The 21091-nt window shown below is 36.0% G+C and overlaps 1 protein-coding gene across 3 annotated transcripts; it reads left to right on the plus strand.

Annotated features, from left to right (window-relative positions):
- The first annotated feature begins 4086 nt into the window (after positions 1-4086).
- On the plus strand, positions 4087-20583 carry inavab (innate immunity activator b). Of its 3 annotated transcripts, none has more exons than XM_043252844.1 (10): positions 4087-4213; positions 11776-11890; positions 13171-13304; positions 14240-14362; positions 14438-14669; positions 14806-14853; positions 15093-15390; positions 15700-15861; positions 16411-17170; positions 20192-20583. In XM_043252844.1, exons 2-10 carry the CDS (start codon positions 11836-11838, stop codon positions 20267-20269), a joined length of 1890 nt encoding a protein of 629 aa, XP_043108779.1. In that variant the 5' UTR covers positions 4087-4213; positions 11776-11835; the 3' UTR covers positions 20270-20583. The 3 variants fall into 3 exon arrangements, with proteins under 3 accessions (XP_043108779.1, XP_043108778.1, XP_043108780.1); XM_043252843.1 differs by lacking the exon at positions 4087-4213 and adding an exon at positions 10173-10329; XM_043252845.1 differs by lacking the exon at positions 4087-4213 and adding an exon at positions 10173-10329 and having other exon boundaries at positions 15703-15861.
- The last annotated feature ends 508 nt before the right edge of the window (positions 20584-21091 follow it).

Raw genomic sequence — 21091 nt, forward strand, 5'->3', positions numbered from 1 at the left:
TTCTCATGAGAAACTGAGTGGGCTGCAGTAAGACTTGAATTCAAAGGTTCACACTTGGTGGCATGGCATCACAGTTCCCCTTCGAAATGAATCACACAGCAAGTTGTCTCCATGTGCACAAATAGGCAAACCTAGGTCAAAGCATTCAACTTTGAAAATATTTAAGAATACTGTTTTTGAAAAATGCGCACAAGTGCTGGCAGTAGGAAAAAAGCTACCAGTTACAAAAAGGTTTTTTCTTATTGCCGTGTGTTGCCTTCCACAGCAAAACAGATTTAATATAGTTTAGTTTATTCATTTTTATTGTCCAAAGTGCATTACAGACATGATAAAAAGCATAACAAGAAGTACAAATGAAATACAGAATACAATTTGAGTATTAAAAAAAAAAAAAAAAAAAAAAACAACATCAGGCATCCATTTTTTTCAAAACTGATTAAAAGCAATACATACAAATAAATACATCCAATTAAAAAAGAATGAAATTTTTTATTTTAAAATATTTACAACAAACCAAAAATGAAAAGGAAATGTATGAGTTAACAAGTCAGTTAAAGAGATAAATGCCATTCTCAGTGACTCATTAACTCAACTGAGTGGGCATGTTTCTGAAAGTTCAATCGTTCATTGTTTTCTTTTAGGTATGGTACCTAGTTTTTAAATCAATCATCAGAATTGAAAGATACTAAGATTGGCATTACCACTAAAACTGTATATTCCAACAGCATAAAAAATATTATAATACAAATAATTTTAACTTGATTAAAATAACATCCACCAGTTCATTAATGTATTTTTCAGATCTGTAAAACATTTTTTTTTACAAAACTAAATAATCTATTAAAACAAATACACTAAGCCTAAGTTCCACTTTACTAAACTAGCTTAATTAACTTTACGTACTTGTTTTACTTGCCGTCAACAAAAAGAGCTGCACCCTTACCCCTACACATAAATGCCATAACCAAAAAATAGGTTATGACCCATGCTTTACGTTTATGTTCATGTTTTACAACTGACCTCAACAACCACAGTTTAAGCCGACATAAGAACCCTGGTGAGAATGTTATTTCACAAACATTCTCATGAGCGTCTTTCCCCTGCGCTGCAGTTTGTACGGAGATAAGCTACTCTCGGTTTGATTATGAATCCTCCTTTACTTTTTGTTACTCTGTCCACGAATTCAAAAACACAACAAAGTGAATGTGTTAGTAACTGAAAGAACTTTTTTAATGTGAGCATTTTAGGATCAACAAAAACATGTGCATGGTTTCTTGTTATTGAATATGCCAATCTTCCAATGGTTAAAACATTTAAAAAAAGCTTATTATATATATATATATATATATATATATATATATATATATATATATATATATATATATATATATATATATATACACACACACACATACATTCATACATATATACATACATATACATACATGCATTTAATGCGGCCAGCAGTAGTTACTGAATTAAGAAAAAAAAAAAATGTGTTCGTTTCTAGCAACAGTTTGGTCACATGATGCTTTGTGGCAAAGGAAATATTTGTGTCCACAGAAGCACAGATATTTACTTCGTTCAGGAAATACATTTTCAAAAGTGTTGACAAGATTGTTACTCATTAAATTTACTCATTGTGGTTAAGCAATTCACAAAAAAGTTAGAAATGATAAATTTGCACGTGTGTGTGTGTGTGTGTGTGTGTGTGTGTGTGTGTGTGTGTGTGTGTGTGTTTATTAGACATTTGGTCCCCATAACGTAGGCAAGACCACTAGCACACACACACAGTAGTTATCAGACTGTGGAGCCTGTTTGGAGAAATAAACATTTATATTCTATACCTAGTGCATGATTTGCACTTTCGCATGCTAACCTGTGAATTATCATAGTAGAATTAAATCGAAGTTTACTGCATGCTTTGACTAGAGACACATAGATCAAAAGCACTATAAGTGAGTTCAGTCACATGCAAAGTACATTTTTGTTTTTTCCTCTTAGGGGAAACCACAAAGCACTAAAAGAAAAAAATACTGACAACCCCATCTTAATTACACACAGCTGTTACCCCATTGATTAAAAAAAAAAAAAAAAAAAAAAAAAAAAAAAGGTGATTTTAAATTTAGGCTACTTTTCTACTTAATACTTTTAACTGCCTCATTTGGGCCCACATTACCTAGCAATTTAGTTGTATACAATATTACCATATAAAGTTAAGACAACCCTAACTTAAATCTTCTGTTTATACTTTTGTATAAGCGAAAAATATATATTTTTAAAATGTTTATATTTGTTGCATAATCATGCTGTCAAACTACTGCAAAATACAGCTGACGAAATCTCAGCTCGCTGCTGACATCTAGCGGTAGATTTCTGAAGCATGTTGCGTGCATTGCAAGTTATAAATGTCAACATGTTTATCAATCATGTAGGTAATTTTTTATCCGACTATTGTATTGACTGCAGTATTACGTGACATTAGAATGACTCGATATTTTATTGACTTTGTGCACGTCAGGCCGTCATGTTATTAGAAATAAGCGTTAGCTACAGGCTGTTTTTTAGACCTTTGGCACAGCGAGTTGTTGAGCAACAAGCCAACCAATCACAACCTGCTTGAGCGCTTACCTCATTGAATATTCATAGCGTCGTACAGAAACGTTCACATGCTGTATATCCAGTCATGTGGAACGGAAACCGGGGTTCCATCAGAAAACTTAAGGATGCACGTGGTCATATTTGCCCAGAAGACACCATAAAACTGTTTCTGGCAGGCTGCACGCTGCTCTCTTGTCTAGCGTTACTGACATCGGCGAATATTTAAATAAGAACGCTAGCGCAGGATGCACAGGAAACACTAAGTATAAACGTGTGAAGTCTGGAACCAGATCATCACTGTGCACGCATGGTTAACTTCAATTGCATGAGACACTGTAGGTGCTCTTACCTTTGAAAACATTTCTCTTTCCTGTGACTAGAGCGTAAGCATTTACTGTCAGACACTCTCCTTTTCAAGGTGAACCCTTTCTTATGTTAATAAAAGGCACCAGCACCCTGCAGTCCCATAATGAGACATTACATTCTGCCTTCTCTGCCTTTCAAAAGATCCGGCTGCATGCAGCTTCAACTGTTCAGTTTATAGAATTACAAAAGCCCCCATTTCCTATTCAAAACATTGCCGGCGTGTCGTTTGCAAATGATTTAAGTCACAAATCAAACAACATCTTAACTATTCTGCTGAGCATGGGTTTAGTCTTAAGTTTCCGATTTGTGAAGAAAAACCTTTGAGCCGGTTCACCAAATCGTTTGAACAATTCGCACTCGATTCAACAATTCAACTGTTAAAACCCCCCGCATTTTTTAGACAAAACTACGGAGCCCCTTAAAGGACATGGTGGGGTAAAAAAAATAATAATAATTTTTAAATCTTTTGCGTTCACTCGCCAAAATATTTGAGTCCTCTCTCAAAACGTGTGTTCTCGTAAAAAATATATTTTATTCTACTACGACGAGTTTCTTTCCACTCATCCAGAATTTTCCCACCACGTCATTTAAGGGGCTACACACAAATCAGATTTGCAACGATACTATAGTTAAAAGGTAGTAAAAAGGTTACATTATACTGGCTGCAGCAGAACTTACATTTTAATTATAACACTAATTGTTAAAATGTTAATAATACAATATTTGTATTTAGTAATACGCTGCAATAGCTTAAAAAGTATATAATCATTTTTAACTAGATCTTTGGAAAAAAAAAAAAAAATCTGTTCAAAAGAACCGATTCGGGTAAATGAGTTGGTATTCCTATTGCTAGTTCAGTCAGAGTTGAGAAAAAAAGTTTCTGAGGAGTGAGGGGCGTACCATTATGACATGGGGGTATAGTTTTAGGTTTCCAATCAAATTGCCGTCGTTAAGAGCATAGAATAAAAAGACAGGTCTCGCATTTCATCAGATGTCTCATGTTAACTTTGCTGCGTCAGGAATTTCTTTTACATTTTATTTCTGTTGTCAGACTCTTCATCGAGAATCTACGTGAGATGCTACACCTTTAGTTCGAGTGGTTTGGTATCGTCCATTCTTCAGAGGCTCGCTTACATCAATTTGGAATGCGGCGCTGGAGAAAGCGTGGATAAATAATATTCCATGATAATGCATTGCGTTAAGATTTGACGACTCTTCGTAGGTTTTCCTGTTATGACGACAAAAGGTATGGTGATATTTTCCATGATCGATAATACCTACACATAACCTTAACTAACGCTGCGGACCAGATGAAAATTGAGCTTATACAGCACAGCCACTTCTACCAAAGTTGTGCAAGTATTCAAAGCTTAATAACTATTCATGAAGCTATACATACAGAAAAAAACTATACATTTTTCCGTGTTGTTTCAAAGCATGGTGTACTGAATTAAACTGTACAGTAACTTTAACCCGACCACTTATTTTAATAATTCTAGAAAATACAGCAAAATAATCTTATCGGATTTTGAAGCATTGACAAATCCTATATATAAAAGTTCTTTAATAAGCACAACAGTATTTTATATGTGGCTTAGAAATACCCTAAATGTTTAATTAAATTGTAAACAGTTTTCTAGTTGTTGTAAAATCGTTTTAAAATACTATGCAAGTTTCCTAGTCAATATTGTTCAGTTGCTGCCTTAAACAGCCTTTAGTGATACGTCCTTTTCACATTCTGACCTTTGCAAATTTAAACTGATGACTCCTAAAGTTATAAAGAAATTACAAAATGATTTTGTACTGTGAAACACAGAATGTATGGCAAGGTGGGTGTTATACTAATGAAAATATTTGAACAGTGTGAAGTTAGTAAGCTCCTGTGATTATTGCTTATGTGGAAGTATAATGTTTTGTGGACAGTGTAGAGAAGTTGTAAAGCTTTGTTTAGAACAAGGAGGAAAAAAACCCTGCACAGGTATTTTAGCTGTGGCGTGAGAATCACATGCTTATATTGTTTCATTGTCTAAAGGTGGATATTATTTTACACACCATTCATTTATTCAGCTGGGAACACTCATTTCTGCACATAGGGTTTAGTGTAATGCTTATAAAGACACATGAACTAGATCAGTCAGTCTCAGAACAGATCAGAATTCTACAGAAGTCAATGCTCTGTAATCTAATGTAATTGTTCGGGTGTTTTCCTTGTGTAATGAAAGGCAACTGAACAAGTTGTCCTTGTAGACAGCTTTGGAATCCAGTGATCAGTGTGATTCAGAGCATCAAGGGTGATTTGAGTGGGCCGGCATCAGAGGGAGGTGTGTAGACCACTGAACGTGAATAGCCCTGGAATCTGTGGCTTTGTTGGTTCATAGCCAGGGTCGGCCAAACCGGAGCCAAGCAGTGTGTGTGCATTGTTTGCTGCCGACAGCTCAGTTTTAAAGCTCTCATTAGCACCTCTGGATGTGGCCTAATATAATGACAGGTGCTGTAGTGATGTTTCTATTCATCCGCTTGTGGGGTAGTGGGTTATTATATTGGATTTGACTTTCAAAATCTGTCATTTTATTCTAAATTCTTCCTGGCTAATATTTCAACATATAGCAAGGACTGTACACAGAAAGTACATAGCCCTGTGTGATGTCAGTAGCCTAATGCAAATCGAAACAGCACAGAAAAGCTATTGAGTGATGTTCATTCTTATAAACTAATACATCCAGCATCTTTCTTGTCTTGTAAATCTGAAGGAATTAGTCAGAAATAGCTTTTTTGTTAAACTGCATTGCCCTTGCGTCACCACAAAGGACAGTAGATAGATATATTATCTGCTGTCCTGTTCATTGACACAAAGACTAAACAGGAACCGACTAAAGCCATATGTAACCATAACACACTGATTTCAAAAAACACTGCACTTCCTTTTGGATAAAGAAAGGATGATTAAAACAAGATATTGTTTTCATGAGTAAAGCATAAAAGAGCATCAGTGTAATGTTTTTTCACTGTACATGCAAAATATAATTTACATTTAAAGAAATAAATAGCAATAAGTTAAGCTCAATCAACAGCATTGGCAGCATAATGTTGATTGCTTTGACAGTTTCTTTTTGGTTATAGACTGTTAATTATCAAGGCTATAGTGAAAAGAAATTTAGCGAATTTAAAAACTAATTTATAGAAGCATTTCTAATAATTAGAACTGTAAAGTTGTTCTAGTGTTTCCTTGTTTGTTTTTAAATTTGAATTTGAATTTTGAATTTGAATTTGAATCATTGCATTGCCGTGGCAACAGAAAATTGGATATGACGTTACACTTTTTGCGTCCCACTCATTTCCATTGTAAGTGCCTCATTGTTAAATCAACGTTTGCTTCTTTTTTTTAAGATGCAAGTCAAAAATGTTACTGTAATCAACATAGTGCCACAAGCGGTGTTGATTAAAAACGGAATTTAAACTTTAATGTATTCCTCAAAATTTTTCCAAAATTATTATTCTTCTTTTTGCCTATTATAATGATTATATTCAAAGTGTGCTTTGTCCCGGGTGAACTAGCCACAAACATTTTCCACTAGCAGACGTGAAGCAGAGTGAGTTAAGCCAGGATCTTTGAGGTCCGTTTCATCTGTTGTAATGAATATACTGAGGGAAAGTACTCCTGGGGTTTGCAGAGGGATCCATGGTGCTCTGCAGTGCTGGCGGTACAGCGCACGACACGTCAGTCCACATCAGAGAATCCATCTGTGCTTTGCCTCATTTGAAACCAATTTCCACATTACATCCTCTTTCTGCCAAAAGGAGCCCTGCAGCCACACAAGTACCAAATACCAGGGTGTGGTGTTGGTGTTCACAGGCTTCAACATCTTTATTCCTTCTCGTTCTCACATGCTGCAGCTTTAATTATGCAGTGTCATACTATGGATACTATTTTGGAGTGATTACAAGTCAATAATTACTGACATTTTCCCACAGAGTGTGTATTTAAGACCAAGTTTGAGGCCCTTCCTAGTCCTATTAAGGCAAAATGTAACATTTCCTCGTGCTTAAAAATAGCAATGTTTTTTTCAATGCCACAAAATGGTTTGTGGAATGTTGTTTTGACAAAACTCCATTTTCATCTTTTCTAACTATCTGTCCTAATTCATCTTCTTAAGTATAACATCCCATTTCTGTTCACTTTAGATTTAGATTGCTCTGCAGATATCTCTCCTTGCTCTTCATTGTAATTTTACATAGTGCAGTTGTTTAACTGTAAGTTAGTTTATCCTTACTGATACTTTTAACCGTACAAAATGTTTTGTCTGCTAAACTAAAAACTTGCTTAATTTAAGTATAATGTATTATACGGTATTAGTACTGAATTAACTTTTATATTAATTGTAAAACTATACAATTTTAAGTAAGGGTCAGATCATGTAAAAAAGCTGCATATAAAATGGTGTTACACTACCATTTAAAAGGTTTGTTCAGCAAAATGTATTATTGATTGAATGTGACTATAAAGACTTTTACATTGTTGCAAAAATATTAAGCAGCACAACTGTTTTCAACATTGATCATAACAAGAAATGATTCTTGAGCAACAAATAAACATTGGAATGATTTCTGAAGTTCTAAATTGTAACAATATTGTGATATCTTTATATTTTCAAATGCTTTGTATATCAAATGTAGCTTTGGTATCTGTATTTATATAATGGCAAAATTCTGAATAATTCTAAATGTAAGTAAAGTAAAACCTTATAGAGCTTTTTTTATTCTCATCTTTTTCTTTTTTTTGTGCCTGGTGTAGACAGGTCCTAAGTAAAGGTTAATATGCGGCCGTCACAGTTCACTGGTGTTCCCAGCTTGCCTGAGCTCCCTGTCTGAAAGGGCAGGATGGGGGAGATCCCCACAATAATAAAACCCTCTCTGGCTCTGATACATGCTAATCCAATATATCCCACATCCCCGGGAAGAGGCGAGATATGAATCTACAGGCCTCCATACAATATCAGCTTTAACTTTTAGACAGCTAATCCTATGGAAATCCAGTGGATGTTGCACAAAATAAACAATGTATATATTCTATCACAACTGTCTTGTTCAGTTTGCTGGTTTAGATTTGTGACCCATTGCTGCTATGAAGACATTTGACGTGACCCAAGGGACCCTTTTACAGCAAATGACCTGTACTAACTCTCTTAATAGCAGGCTGTAGTATAAAGCTATACAGGAAGAACAATCCTAAACCATCCTAGAGTCATGTAGTGACAGATAAAAAAACACTAATTATCTGTTATTGTTTTCTTAATCATCTGTTGTGCATTTACTGCTAAAAACAAGTTCTTGAAAATTCCCCTACTAAATATCAGCTGTGTTCATCTGATTTGTCGAAAATAGCACACTTGTGCCTACAGTATCTCCTAGCAGGGAAGTCCCTTTGGAGTTTGTTTGGACACAAATAACATGGTCCAGAAAACTCAATTACTTCCCACATAATTCTTTTGGCAGTATCTTGTCAGTTCAGAGTTCAGTGCTCAATTCAATGTTTGTGGAGCCCAGCCCATGGTTATGTTAGTCGAAGACAAGTACTGATGTCTGCATTCTGCCAGCAATTTTTTAATGCTCTTATGCTGTTTTAAACCCGTATAACTTTATTTCTAATTGGTATGGCTTCAGGAAACCTGATGTATGCCATAGATTACACATTTTTTGACACTTTAGCCATCAGTCATTATTATAAATATATAATTTGGGTGCATGCAAAGATAGCTCTTGATCAAAAATGGAGCAAAAAAGTTGAAAAAAGGCCCAATTTTGGTGTTACATAAATATAATAATGCCCATAGCTTAGTTAATTTTTGTTGGAGTACTCAAATATGCATAGTGACTGTCCCATTCCTAGCCTTATTTTTCTTTACTTTTTTAATTTTTTGGGACACAGAGGTGGTGTAGTAGACTAGTTGTGAAACCAGATACTGGTATGCACCAGCAGTCGTGTTTCCTTGGGTGACGGGATACTATCCCGTCTGGCAGCCGTGGTGGCTCCTATAGGCGTTTAACTGGCATTCTTGGAAAGCCAGTGTGAGAACAAGGATCCTGAATGTATGTGAACGATGCACAAGAGCAGCAGGTGCAGCGTCTCCAACAGTACTCTGGAGAAGCCTTCCGCTGACATCTGTGTGTGGGTTGGTTTCCTATTGGGTCAGGAGGCAGAATGAGACAATGCCTTACTGAGGTAACTGTATGCATTACAACAGCATTTGCATTACAGTACTGTTTAAGGAATGTCATTGGACAAGGAGTTTGTTTGCTTGCTTGTTTGGTATTATATATTTGCATTAACTGGTTACCTTAAATGCAAATGGTGACTTGAGATAATCTGGGACATCAGTACTCTGAGAAATGTAAACTTCAAAATTCGTTTTTTTAATTTAATCTTATTGTTTCTTGTAAATAGTCTGATTTGAAAAAGGTGTTAGCCATAAATGTCACCATTAGGGGGCAACATGATCTCATAAACTACTGGTATGTGAAGGCCTATGCAGAGTGTGAAAGCCTGAGATAACTAGCAAATCATTTTGACAATTTTTTTTATACTGCAAATTATTTTATAATCATACCAACCAAAGTAAAAAGCTAAACCAAAACATTAAAATGCATGTCAAAATGCAAATACATTTTCTCACTGTCTTGTTTCAACAGCAAAGTTTGAACTGTGTGAACATTTCACACTGCCTTTATTATCTTTGTTCTAAACCGTGGCTTTAACCCCTAGGAAAATTAACATTTCACACTTGTAATTATGAAGCAGAGTTACCACCATGTTTTACCTGAGAATATTTAAGTGAAAAAATATTCAGTGACGGAAAACACAAGAAAATAAGGTATCTTTTTATTCTTGCATTTATAGTTCCGAAAGTTATTTCTGGAAAACTTTAGGTAAAGTATGAAATGAAATGTCACTAAAAATAACCCAGGGTTAACTATAAAAAATGTGAAAAGCCTATTGTTTATTTCCAAGTTTGAATTACATTTTGAATTCAAGATTTTCATTGTGATCTCGACTTTGGAATACATTGTTTACACTTTTATAGTGTGACTTCATCACGTTCATAATTGTATGTGTACATGCTGATAACAACGACAACAACAGGGGGAGTTATTATAGCCTTCGTCAAGTGTGTACAAGAGGTGTGACTCTGATATCTCTCATACACACAGAGGTATGCGCAAGACGCGCCCAGGTTCATTTCACAGTACAAACTCCTACCGGTGCTCATCCAGAGTTGGAGTGCAGTGTGGAGCTAGAAATCTCTTGAAAAGCTACCTATTTTGTTTGCCGGATATACTTTAAGAGGGATCAGTGTTTTACAATATGTGAGTATTTTAATGAAAAAATTATTGTAGTTTATCATAAAAGCACAGCTTGATGCTTAGCCTTCTTTTTTTCTTTTTTTTTTAGAGAATGTTCTCACTGATTGTGTGATATGATAGTTGTAGTAACATGTTTTGGGGTTTGATTTAATTCTACGTTTTTTAAACATTAGATTGATTTTTTTGTTTGTTCAAATAACACCAACTTTTTAGAGCCATTCATTCTCAAACCAGAATTGTCAACTTAAAAGTTATAGCCTAAAACAAAGACAAAAATAAAACAACTTTGCAGCAATTTTATTGTTTTTGCAATATTACCAATAATGAAGTCCAGAAATAAAACTGTAGTTAAAAATTTATTCTGAATATAAAACTATTATTATTACTATTACTGGTTATAATTGAATATTTAATTAATTAGTAGAACAGTTAATAATAATTATAATAAAACTTTATAAACATGAGGCTGTTTTTTGTGTTACATCTCTGTAAAGATATTGAGAATGACTGGTTGCACTGTTAGTGACTTAGAGTGCATCTGAGTTTCAAAGTAATAAATTCACAGCTGACCGATTTTATATCTAGGATCTGTTAATCATTGTGCCAACTGTAGATATTCACAGCTTACTCAGGAGATTGTCATCATGACATAGAATAACATTTTGACATACTGAAAGGAAGCCGGTGTCGAGACTCTTGGATTTGTGAGAGTCATATACCGCAGAACATATGTGTCACAAGCTGATTGTGGTCAGGACTTTGGCATTATGATATCACATGCTATTGGGAAATGCCACAAAGATATATATGTATATATAGTTAAGATGTTAATATTAGGTTAATTTATATATATACACACATATATAAATATGTTTTTTGTCTGTGTGTGTTTGTATAAATAAATAAAGGAATTTGCCATAAATGTAAATGTAAGAGACCTGAATACCAGTCTGTAGCATTTCCCTTTAACTGTAAGAGGTCTGAGAAACTGTTGTAGAAGTGAATCGAGGTTAATTAATTACAAGTGAGTGCAATGAGGCATAGCAGGCCTCTTTATTAACCTCTTCTGTTGGGAGCATTCCAGTATTGTAATCTAAGCACAGCACAGCCTTGTTCCTTCTGGAAAATGGACATTTTTCAGATAAAGATGAATGTTTAAAGTTAGAGTATTTGCTTGAATGGCCTCTTAGTTAAAGCTCACCCTGAGCTCCTGCTGACTGCGCATAGCTGAGAGGCGTAGTTATACTGTGATTTTTAGTGGCCCTGTGAAAACTATTGTTTGCCAGAGTAGTCTCCTGGAATCCACTGTGGCCTCTGTGGCTTGGGGTCAGGAGACCTGTCACGGCTAAAGGGGCTGAGTGGTTCCACGAGACTAGTTTTTGTTCACTTTGGCTTGAAGAGCTAAATTGGTCTCTGGTGAGCATGATAAAACTTGTGTTTGGTTTTTAGGAACTCGTGAAGTACGAGAAAACCGAGGCTTTCACTTCGAAGACCCCTTGACCGCTCATCATGGAGGGAAAAGAGGAGATCAGTGATACTGACAGTGGGGTTATTCTTCATTCTGGTATGTTCGGCCTGTTACACCTTGTCTGTGTAATGATATATTTTATGCCATACAGCATGTGGTTGTGAGCTTAAAGGGTTAGTTAACCCAAAAAGAACATTTCAGTCATTATTTACTTAGGCTTGTGTTGTTCTTTCTTCTGTATAGGATTAGAAGCTAAAATGGTTTAAATCAATTCTTGGGGAAAAAAAAACTATATATATATATATATATATATATATATATATATATATATATATATATGCACTGTTTAAAAAATTAGGAGTCAGTGTGTCTTTTTCTGATGCCTGAAAAAATGCATCACAGTTTCTACAAAAATGCAGCACAACTTGTTGTTTCTTGAACATCAAATCAGCATATTAGAATGATGCATGAAAGATCATATGTTGGAATAACAGCCACTAAAATTTCAGCTATGCCATGTCAGGAATATATTAGGCCTAAAATTCCATATATGTCATTTTTTAATAATGGAATTTTTTTGGAAATCTTAAAATGTTTACAATTTTCAATCTACCCGACACAATTATAAAAATATTTATCCTTATTTTGGTTTTCACTATCAAATAATTTGTCAAATAAATCCAGCCTTGGTAAGCATGAGAATTAGTTGAAAAGAAATACTTACCAAACGTTTTAACAGTAGGATTTTTTTACATTTTGAAAAGGAAGATTATGTACATTACACCTGTAATGGTGTAACAGTTCAATCGGAAGCACACACTATATCAAGTTTTTAAAAAGCTCTTTTAAACTACAAGTCAGTCTGTTTCTTACAAAGGGACGTAATATATAATTGCATTTTTCTTGTGCATTCATACATTTCTTTTTTGGTCATTGCTTAGCTATCTTTTTGTGTGCTGTCACATGATAGATTAAAAATGTATGTTCAAGAATTCAGTAGATAAGCTCTCCAGACATGCCAGAGGCGTTTGCTTCCAGTCACCGGATACTGAAGAAATAAATCCTTTGTTGTCACTCATTTAGCCGTTTTCAGAGACTGAAACTGCCAGTCTTCATAGCCTTCATTTTGATCATATCACAGTTGTTGATGAGTATTTGTTTCCTGAAAGCCTAGATCAGTTTCTTAGATATGCCTTTGCTAAAACACTGATTAAAAAATTGTCATCCTTAAGGGTTTTTATGAGGATACTGTATCATAATTTGGTTGTGATTTAGAACAGATGACATTTAGTTATTTAGTTATAGTCCCTTATAAAATTTCAGATTTTTTTGTTATTGTTTTGAAGCTGCTCATCAGGGTGTTTTATTTGTTGTAGGGCCTGACAGCCCCACTACAATGTTGAAGGATGTGAATACTCATACCCGGGTCATGAAACTCAAGCAGCAAGCTCTGGAGGACAGACTGAAGATGTGTTTGCTGGAGCTCAAGAAACTCTGCATCAGAGAGGCCGTAAGTCACCATTTATACTCGCTGCTACACCAAAACACTCCTAAAGAGAGAGACAGGCAATTTTCACACAGAATTTATAAGGGACTTCCACTACATGCTGGTTGTTTTTGAAGTTTAATTTTCCACCCAAAATAACTTATTCAGAAGGCATGTCAAATGCTGAAGGATCCTTAATTTAATGGTTATTTGTGGTATGAAAAAAATATTAAAAAAACAGTGACTGAGTGAGCAAGTCACCAAAAGGTTCATCATCCTCAGACCCAGAGTCTTTGTAGTGTATTAGTCCTCCTGATAAGATGTTAAATCACAGAAATGCATCATTGCTTTCTGTTGGAGTCACTTGCTGTGGCTTGTCCAGGTGTTCTTCAGTGTCTGATGACACCTTTATGTCACAATAAGTCTGATGTCACACCGGTGTGTATCATCTGTTTTTGAAGGGCTTCGCCTCTATTGTGGTTTTTTAAAGAGCTGTGGGTTTGAGGTTTTTGTCTCAAAGAGAATTGTATCTAAACGTATGCTGGCATGGATTTGGAGAAGATAGATGGCTGATTTAGTTTGGCAGGTAGAGCTCTTGGTACGGCTTAGGCAAGAACCGAATCTTTCAACAACAGGCTTGCATAATGTGGCGGTGGAAAGCTGAAACTTGCCCCAACTCGCTGAAAGGTTTCATACTGGAGAAACAGGAATTCTGGTTAAAAGCTTGTTTGTGATAACTTGCTTATGACTTTGTTCTGTTTCACTTAATTGCTTAAGTAATTAATATAATTATACTTACAAATAACATTGGCAAATTACTGATCTTCTTGACTGCCCAAGATAGATTTGATTAAAATTTTTATTTGCCATTTGGCAGAACTAACAAAGAACAAATCAGTTATCAGCCAGAATTATAATAATTCTAGGGCATCCCTAATCAGTTGCCTGTTCCGTTTTAGGAGCTCACAGGACATTTATCCTCAGACTACCCCCTGTTACCTGGAGAGAAGCCCCCCCAAATTCGTCGACGCATCGGAGCTGCTTTTAAATTAGATGAGCCAAGCATCTTACACAGAACTGAGGTAAAGTCCTGACACTTATGGATAAAGATTGACTGTTCATATAAAAAGTCTGAACCTTATGAACATGATACACAGGACTCTGAGCTTAGCTCTGTGGAGGCTGATCTGGCTCTTCAGCAGCAGATATACGTGGCGGCCCAGAGGCTGTGCCAGGAGCAACATCTCAGCAAAGGGGTGAAGAGGAGTCGTCTACAGCAGTACCAGCGTGAGGAAAGAAAACTCAAAGAGCTACAGGAAGCTGTATTCAGGCTGAGACTGGAACATGGCCGATCCTCACCACGCCCTGGCATGATCACACAGAGAGGATGTGAGTGAATAATAGCAACACTTACTTTTTCAGGACTTTTTTTTTTTACTTTTTCCATTTTATTTCACCGTGTAATAAGTTAACAGCTTGTTTATCAATGATCATCTTGTTCTTATTGTATCTGTTTTATATCAAGGCACTTCAGACAATAGCTCGTTGTCAGACTCAGCTGTGCTGGATGAAGGTAAGTCAAAATGAATCTGAATAAATAAGCTTTCCACTGATGTAGGGTTTGTTAGGATATGACAAAATTTGGTTGAGAATACAAGTCTTTGAAAATTTGGAATCAAAATATTTAGAAAATAGCCTTTAAATCTGTCCAAATGAAGTTCTTAGAAATGCATATTGCTAATTAAAAATATGTTTTGATATACATGTTAACAACCTTTATAAAATTAAATAATCTCTCTCATCATGTTTCAGAGGAACTGTCTTCCCAACTTTCTTCAGAGCCTCCTGCTCCTGCTGTAGACCTTCGCCCTCCACCTCTAATAACCAACTCTCATCCCCCTCCTCATACACCTATAGTCCCCTCCTACCGGCCCCTTGAGGCCACTGTTCGTCAAACCCCGCCACAATCCCTGGAGGATTTGCACACATGCCAGAGTCCAATCTTAGAGAATGACCCTGCCCCCATTCAAAACTCTCCCTGGATGGAGAGCAGTTTGGACCAGCCTTATCAGAAAAAGAAAAAATCTCACTCGAGTAGCATCAAATCTGGGTACATATATTTTTTTTATTGTTTACATTTTCTAAAGTGCAAAACAAGTATTAAATGTCAAATGCATGTCATCAATGACCTTTGAAAAGCAGTTTTGACTCATCTGGTTATTAAGCTATCACACAATAATTTGGGGTGGGTATAACCACACCTCCTCTTCTGTAATAGCTATTAAGCCAAACATCTCAAAATTGATTTATGTAACACATGTATTGTTGTCAGTAGAGAACGTTATAGCAAAACTAAAACTGTACTGTCTCAGTTTTTTTCTTCATAAGTGTAAAAAGAAGTGTTTTTGTTTTTTATTAGTAGTAGTCCTGCTGTTACCCCCACTTTGCCACCTCTGGATGTCTGTCTCGTGGAGGCCGGGATATCACTTCAGATACCCACCCATGCTGCCCTGAAACACACACAGTCCTGCAGTGCACCCTCCACTCCAGAGATGCATCTGCGCAGGATACAGTCCCTTAGGTTTGATCTCAGTTTACTTACAAACACTGCCATTCTAAAGTTTGCGGTTGGTAAAAAAACCTTATTATTTATTATTTTACACAGTACAACCCATTTATATTTTATATGTAATATGCTGTATTATTATGTTCAAAAATCTAATAAAAAGGGTGATATTGTAAATTATTATTGCAATTATATTATATTAAATTATTATAAAATGTTTATAAAAAACTATTATAAAAATTGTTTTGTGTTGCTTAATATTTTTGTGTAAACTGTGATCCATTTCTTTCTCAGGATTTTCTGAGGATTAAAATGTTAAGAACACCATTTATTGTTATTTGTAATATGTTTTTGTATTGTATTTGTATTTTATAATACGTCTTCACTGTCACATTTGATCAATTTATTGCACCCTTGCTATGTAAAAATATACATTTATTTAAAAAAAAATCCCATCAAACTGACCGCTAACTTGAGTGGTAGTGCACAGTTTATATCATGTGTTTTATGGATTGTACAGGTATCTAAAATGTTGACAAATCTATTAATTTCTCATTATAACAGAGTTCCCAACACTGAACCCAACCCCTATGACCCCGAGCGGGAACGTGGGCGCTCGAGGGGCCCCAGGAGACGCTTGACAGACTTTGTGGTGACACCATCAGAATACTCTCCTATAAATCAAAATGTTGGAAACCCTTTGTACTACTCTAGTTCTGAGGACAGCAACTCGGAGCACTCTGTGCAGTCCTATGCCAGCTCGCCCTGCCAGGAGCACCCCGGGGAACTTCCTTGGCCCTACCAGCCCCAGTATGGATACCAATACACCAGTTTCAATGACAGCCACATGCCACCAAGACGCTCTCCTACCCACTTTTACAAGAACACTCAGTACCAGTCTTCACCAAGTTTTTCCAGGGGGTACGTGGAGGATGGATGGGGTCACCCCTTGGAAATGGAGAGTGGAAGGTCATCGTACATAGGCCACCAGGCCCCTTCACCTGTTTATTCATCTAATGGTCACTATGAGTACTGCTACAGTGAGGCCTTGCCTTCCCAGCAGCGAAGTTGCAGGCTGTTACCCGCCCATGTAAAACTGTCCCGGGCTCCTTCGCTAAGAGAGTATCCGCACCATCCTAGCAGAGGCCTGCCACGTCAGGTGGTGTCGGAGGAACTCAAATCATGGCACCAACGCAACCAACTCCGACCGCCTCGTCCGCACTCGCTGGACCGGAACAGGCAGGGCGCGCTCCGCATCCGAAATGTGCCTGGGCAAGAGTCCCCGCTTTCGCTTTCCCAGCACCACCGCTTCCAGGAACAGCAGGTAAATAGGCTTTCTTCACAGTCACCCAGAGTAAATGTGCGGAAAATGTATTGACCTGCAAAGAGAAATGAAACATCCCCAAATATGTAACTATCTTGGCTCTGTATGAAATAGAATAGAGCTGTATCGCCTTTCTGTCAAGTATCAGTCTGTTGGGAGAGGAATTTCCAGAAAAGGCAGATCAGTTACGCACTGCCCAGGCCTGCCTGAGGAACGAGGGACGATTGGCTTGATGCTCTTGCTGCGTCAAAGTTAGATCACTGCTGGATTTAGGTGTGGTGTTCAGCTGTGAAAGAGCTTTTGATTGGAATTAGCGTAGGGAATGGCACAATAGCAAACCGCACACAAATCATAATTGTCATTTTGTTGTTTATGGTTGCCCAGAAACTTAAAAACACATTTTTTTAATCAGTGCACACTACTGTTCAAATGTTTGAGGACTGAAATATGTTTTTAAAATGTTTTTTATAGAAGCCCTAATGCTTGCTAAGGCTGCATTTATAGTGTTTTTAGTGTTAATTGTTCTATCTTAAAATAGGCTATTTAAAATGCAATTTTTTTTGCCAAATTTCCATTATTTGGTCTTCCGTGTCACATGATCTTTTAAAAAATGATTCTTATATATAAATTTGCTGATTTGGTGTTCAAGAAACATTTCATATTGCCAGTGTTGGAAGTAACTGTTGTGCTGCTTTATGTTTTTTGTGTAAACAAAGATTTTTTACTAATTGAAAGAATTCTTGAAATATAAATCTTTTGTAACATAAATGTTTTCACTGTCACTTCTGATCAATTTAATCCTTGCATCCTTTCACTACAATACTAACTTTTGAACAAGTGTGTTCTCACATCCTCAAAGGAAACTCGGCTACTTCTCTATTCTGTGCTGATTGACTTCATTCATTTATTCTAAAATAAATAAATATGGAATTTGTGATATTTTATTTTGGTCTAAGACATAATCAGAAAGGATGAATGACTACAGATTTACTTGTATCAATAAAAGAGAAATAAAAAGAGAAACGAAAATTAAAGATCTGTCATACTGTAAAAGGAAATAAAATCTAATGATGAGTAACATGTCGCTCTCTCCTCACATATGCATATCAGGTTTCCAACAGTCATGGATAAACTGGAAATATCAGGGGATTTTATAATTGTGCTTTCCTGGAAATGTCTTTGGAGTTCAGTCACAGACATTTCTATTTCTATAGTGAATTATTCTCAGCTCGGAACATTAGAAACAATCTTCACAACATCTTCACAACATTTTAAGTTTTGAAAGAACTTTACAGTAAGTTAGACTGGTAACCGGCTACCATTACAATTGTGGAGTCCACTTACATACTCTGCTCCAAAGGCAGCAAACACTTCATCAGATGGATCATTTGCTTGCTTTGAGTTCATTCGTATTGTCACACACAGATTTCATTCCACTCCAAGCTTTTCCCCGTTCCTCACGGTCATGAACTCTCCCATTAACATGACAATCTAGTGAGAAAACATGCAGTCAAGGTTGTTCTGCTGTTTATTTTCATTCAAGCTTGCGGTGGCTACGGTGTGTGAACTTGATATGTAGGTGAGCATTCCATTCCTCAGGGACAAAAGCTTGATTGGACGGAAGGAAACAGTGATAGCGGCCCGGCCCATTAGCTCATTTATTTCTCAAAAGAAAGCCAGATAAGTTGTTTGGCCAATGCACCTCTACGCCAACTTTAGCATCTCCTCGAGCAACATGTTAATAGCTGGCATGTTCCTAGCTGAAACCAATAGGTGTCTTTGTTAGCTGCTTTTTTATTCAGTTGCTTGCCATTGAATTTGATTGTAGATAAGGAGGCAAGAATACACCAGAAAACCTGAGCGTACGCTGAGGTGTCACTCATCAAACTGAATCCTTTGTTAAGATGTCAGAAGGATAATTCCCAAAGACCTCACTTTGATTATTGTAACCCATTACTAATTGGAGTACTGGTAAATTTAAGTTCTCAGTTACAGTTAAGAGATTGAACATTGACACCAACAGACAGTTGTCTGTTTAGTTGACATTAAATTAATAAAAAGGAATTGTATAAACCTAATAAAATGTAAAATATTAACAAACTGAATGGTAATACTTTGTTCACTGTTTTTCATCTACAATATATAGTATGAAGGTAGGCATATTCAGACATGATTGTCTATGACCCTATAAGAACATATTTTTTTTCAGTTGCAACACATCTTTTGAGAACCACTGATTTAAATCAATCCTAAACACAAACTGTTTCTCAAACAAAATGTGGGTGCCAGTATTGTTTGTGTGGGAGTCAGATAATTTACACTGCAGTCAAAAATATGCACTCGGACACCTAGAGAATGCAGCACACATGTACCAACAAGCCTCATAACAAATGATTGAAAATTCCCTGCTGAATAAATTTAAGATGGAGTGCGAATGCCTTCGGGATACAAGTAAGATGAGGAACTTGAGTTGAGACACATATTCACTCATTTAGAAAGTTTGCAGAAACCACAAGAATTCAAAACCACAAACTTCCAGATGCATGATTTGGGTTGTTAATTGAGTCACTTGGTCTTGGGTCATCTGTTTGAAGATATTTTTGTCACATGTGAGAACCTCAGCACTGCCTGAGACACGCATTTGCTTCGTTCCTATATCATGTCATGCAATGATTTACAGAGTCATGTGTTTAAAATGTAGAGGCAGCTGGATTTCTCTTGAAGATTATTACTCAAATATCTTATTATCTGAGAAACTAAGACATTTCGGTATTTCCTGTCCTTTTGCAATGACTTTATAGGACAAAACTACGCATATACACTCTAAACCGTTCCATAATTGCTTGCATTTCCGGTCATAAGAACACACTGATATACATGATTTAAAACCCAGCTGTTGTGTAACCCAGATTTATGACACACCTTCAGCTGCTGATTTGTGCAGTCACTCCCAAGTTTCATCAAGGGTTACTAGAATTTCCTCATGGACTGACCTCTTTTCCCTTTGCTTTTCTCCTCCAGGTATGCCAGAAACGGGTTGTTCTTAGGACTCCAGAAAGGTTGTATGAGGATGACTCTGAGGTCGCCAGCCAGGTGTGAAACAATGGACACCCTCTGACAACAGTCCTATTTATTCAATAATTTATTGAGCTGATGGATTAAAGTATAGGATTTTTAACATCAAAAAATATATAGGGATATGTCAAGACTGCCATCATTTTGTATGAAATGCCTTGTCCCAAAAACAAGAGTTTTACTGTGAAAGACAATGTTAAAAACTTTTTATAGATTTTTTTATATATATAGATTAACTTACTTATTGACATTTTGACATGAAATTCTTACTGTTTTTTTTTACGTTGTTTGGTTAGTGTGTTCATACTAAGATGAATAAAGTGATATAAATAAAGATTCTGTGTGAATGTAATCAATGTTTCTTCTGAGTAGCCTACATTGATTTTTGTAAATGGTTGCTCTAAAAACAGATATAAATTTCCAGATGATAAATGCTTTTTAGAATAATAAAACATTTCTGAAATCTTGAGCATTTAGTAAAACTAATGATTTTGGTAACATGATCACAGTAACATTATTGAAAATCGCTATTTGGAGTGAAAACATAACACTGCAAAACGTGAAACTAATAGTTGTTAACTATTATATGATCCATTATTATAGATTTTTCCTATATAAATTTAATACATATTTTCAATATCTGTATAGATATTAGAAAAAATTATTTCAGCTCGCAACGGAAGCAGTGCCTAAACGGAGTCGTCACGTGGCAACTGTTACTTTTCTCACCGCTGATCTGGATGAGCCAATCACAGCGATTACGGTGTTATCCGTGCTTATTGAATATGAATGCATTTAACGTTTGTTTAACATTTTATTTTAAAAAACAATGGTGAGGAGGGGTAT

The sequence above is a fragment of the Puntigrus tetrazona genome, chromosome 11 (assembly GCF_018831695.1).
Source record: "Puntigrus tetrazona isolate hp1 chromosome 11, ASM1883169v1, whole genome shotgun sequence".
Lineage (NCBI taxonomy): Eukaryota > Metazoa > Chordata > Actinopteri > Cypriniformes > Cyprinidae > Puntigrus > Puntigrus tetrazona.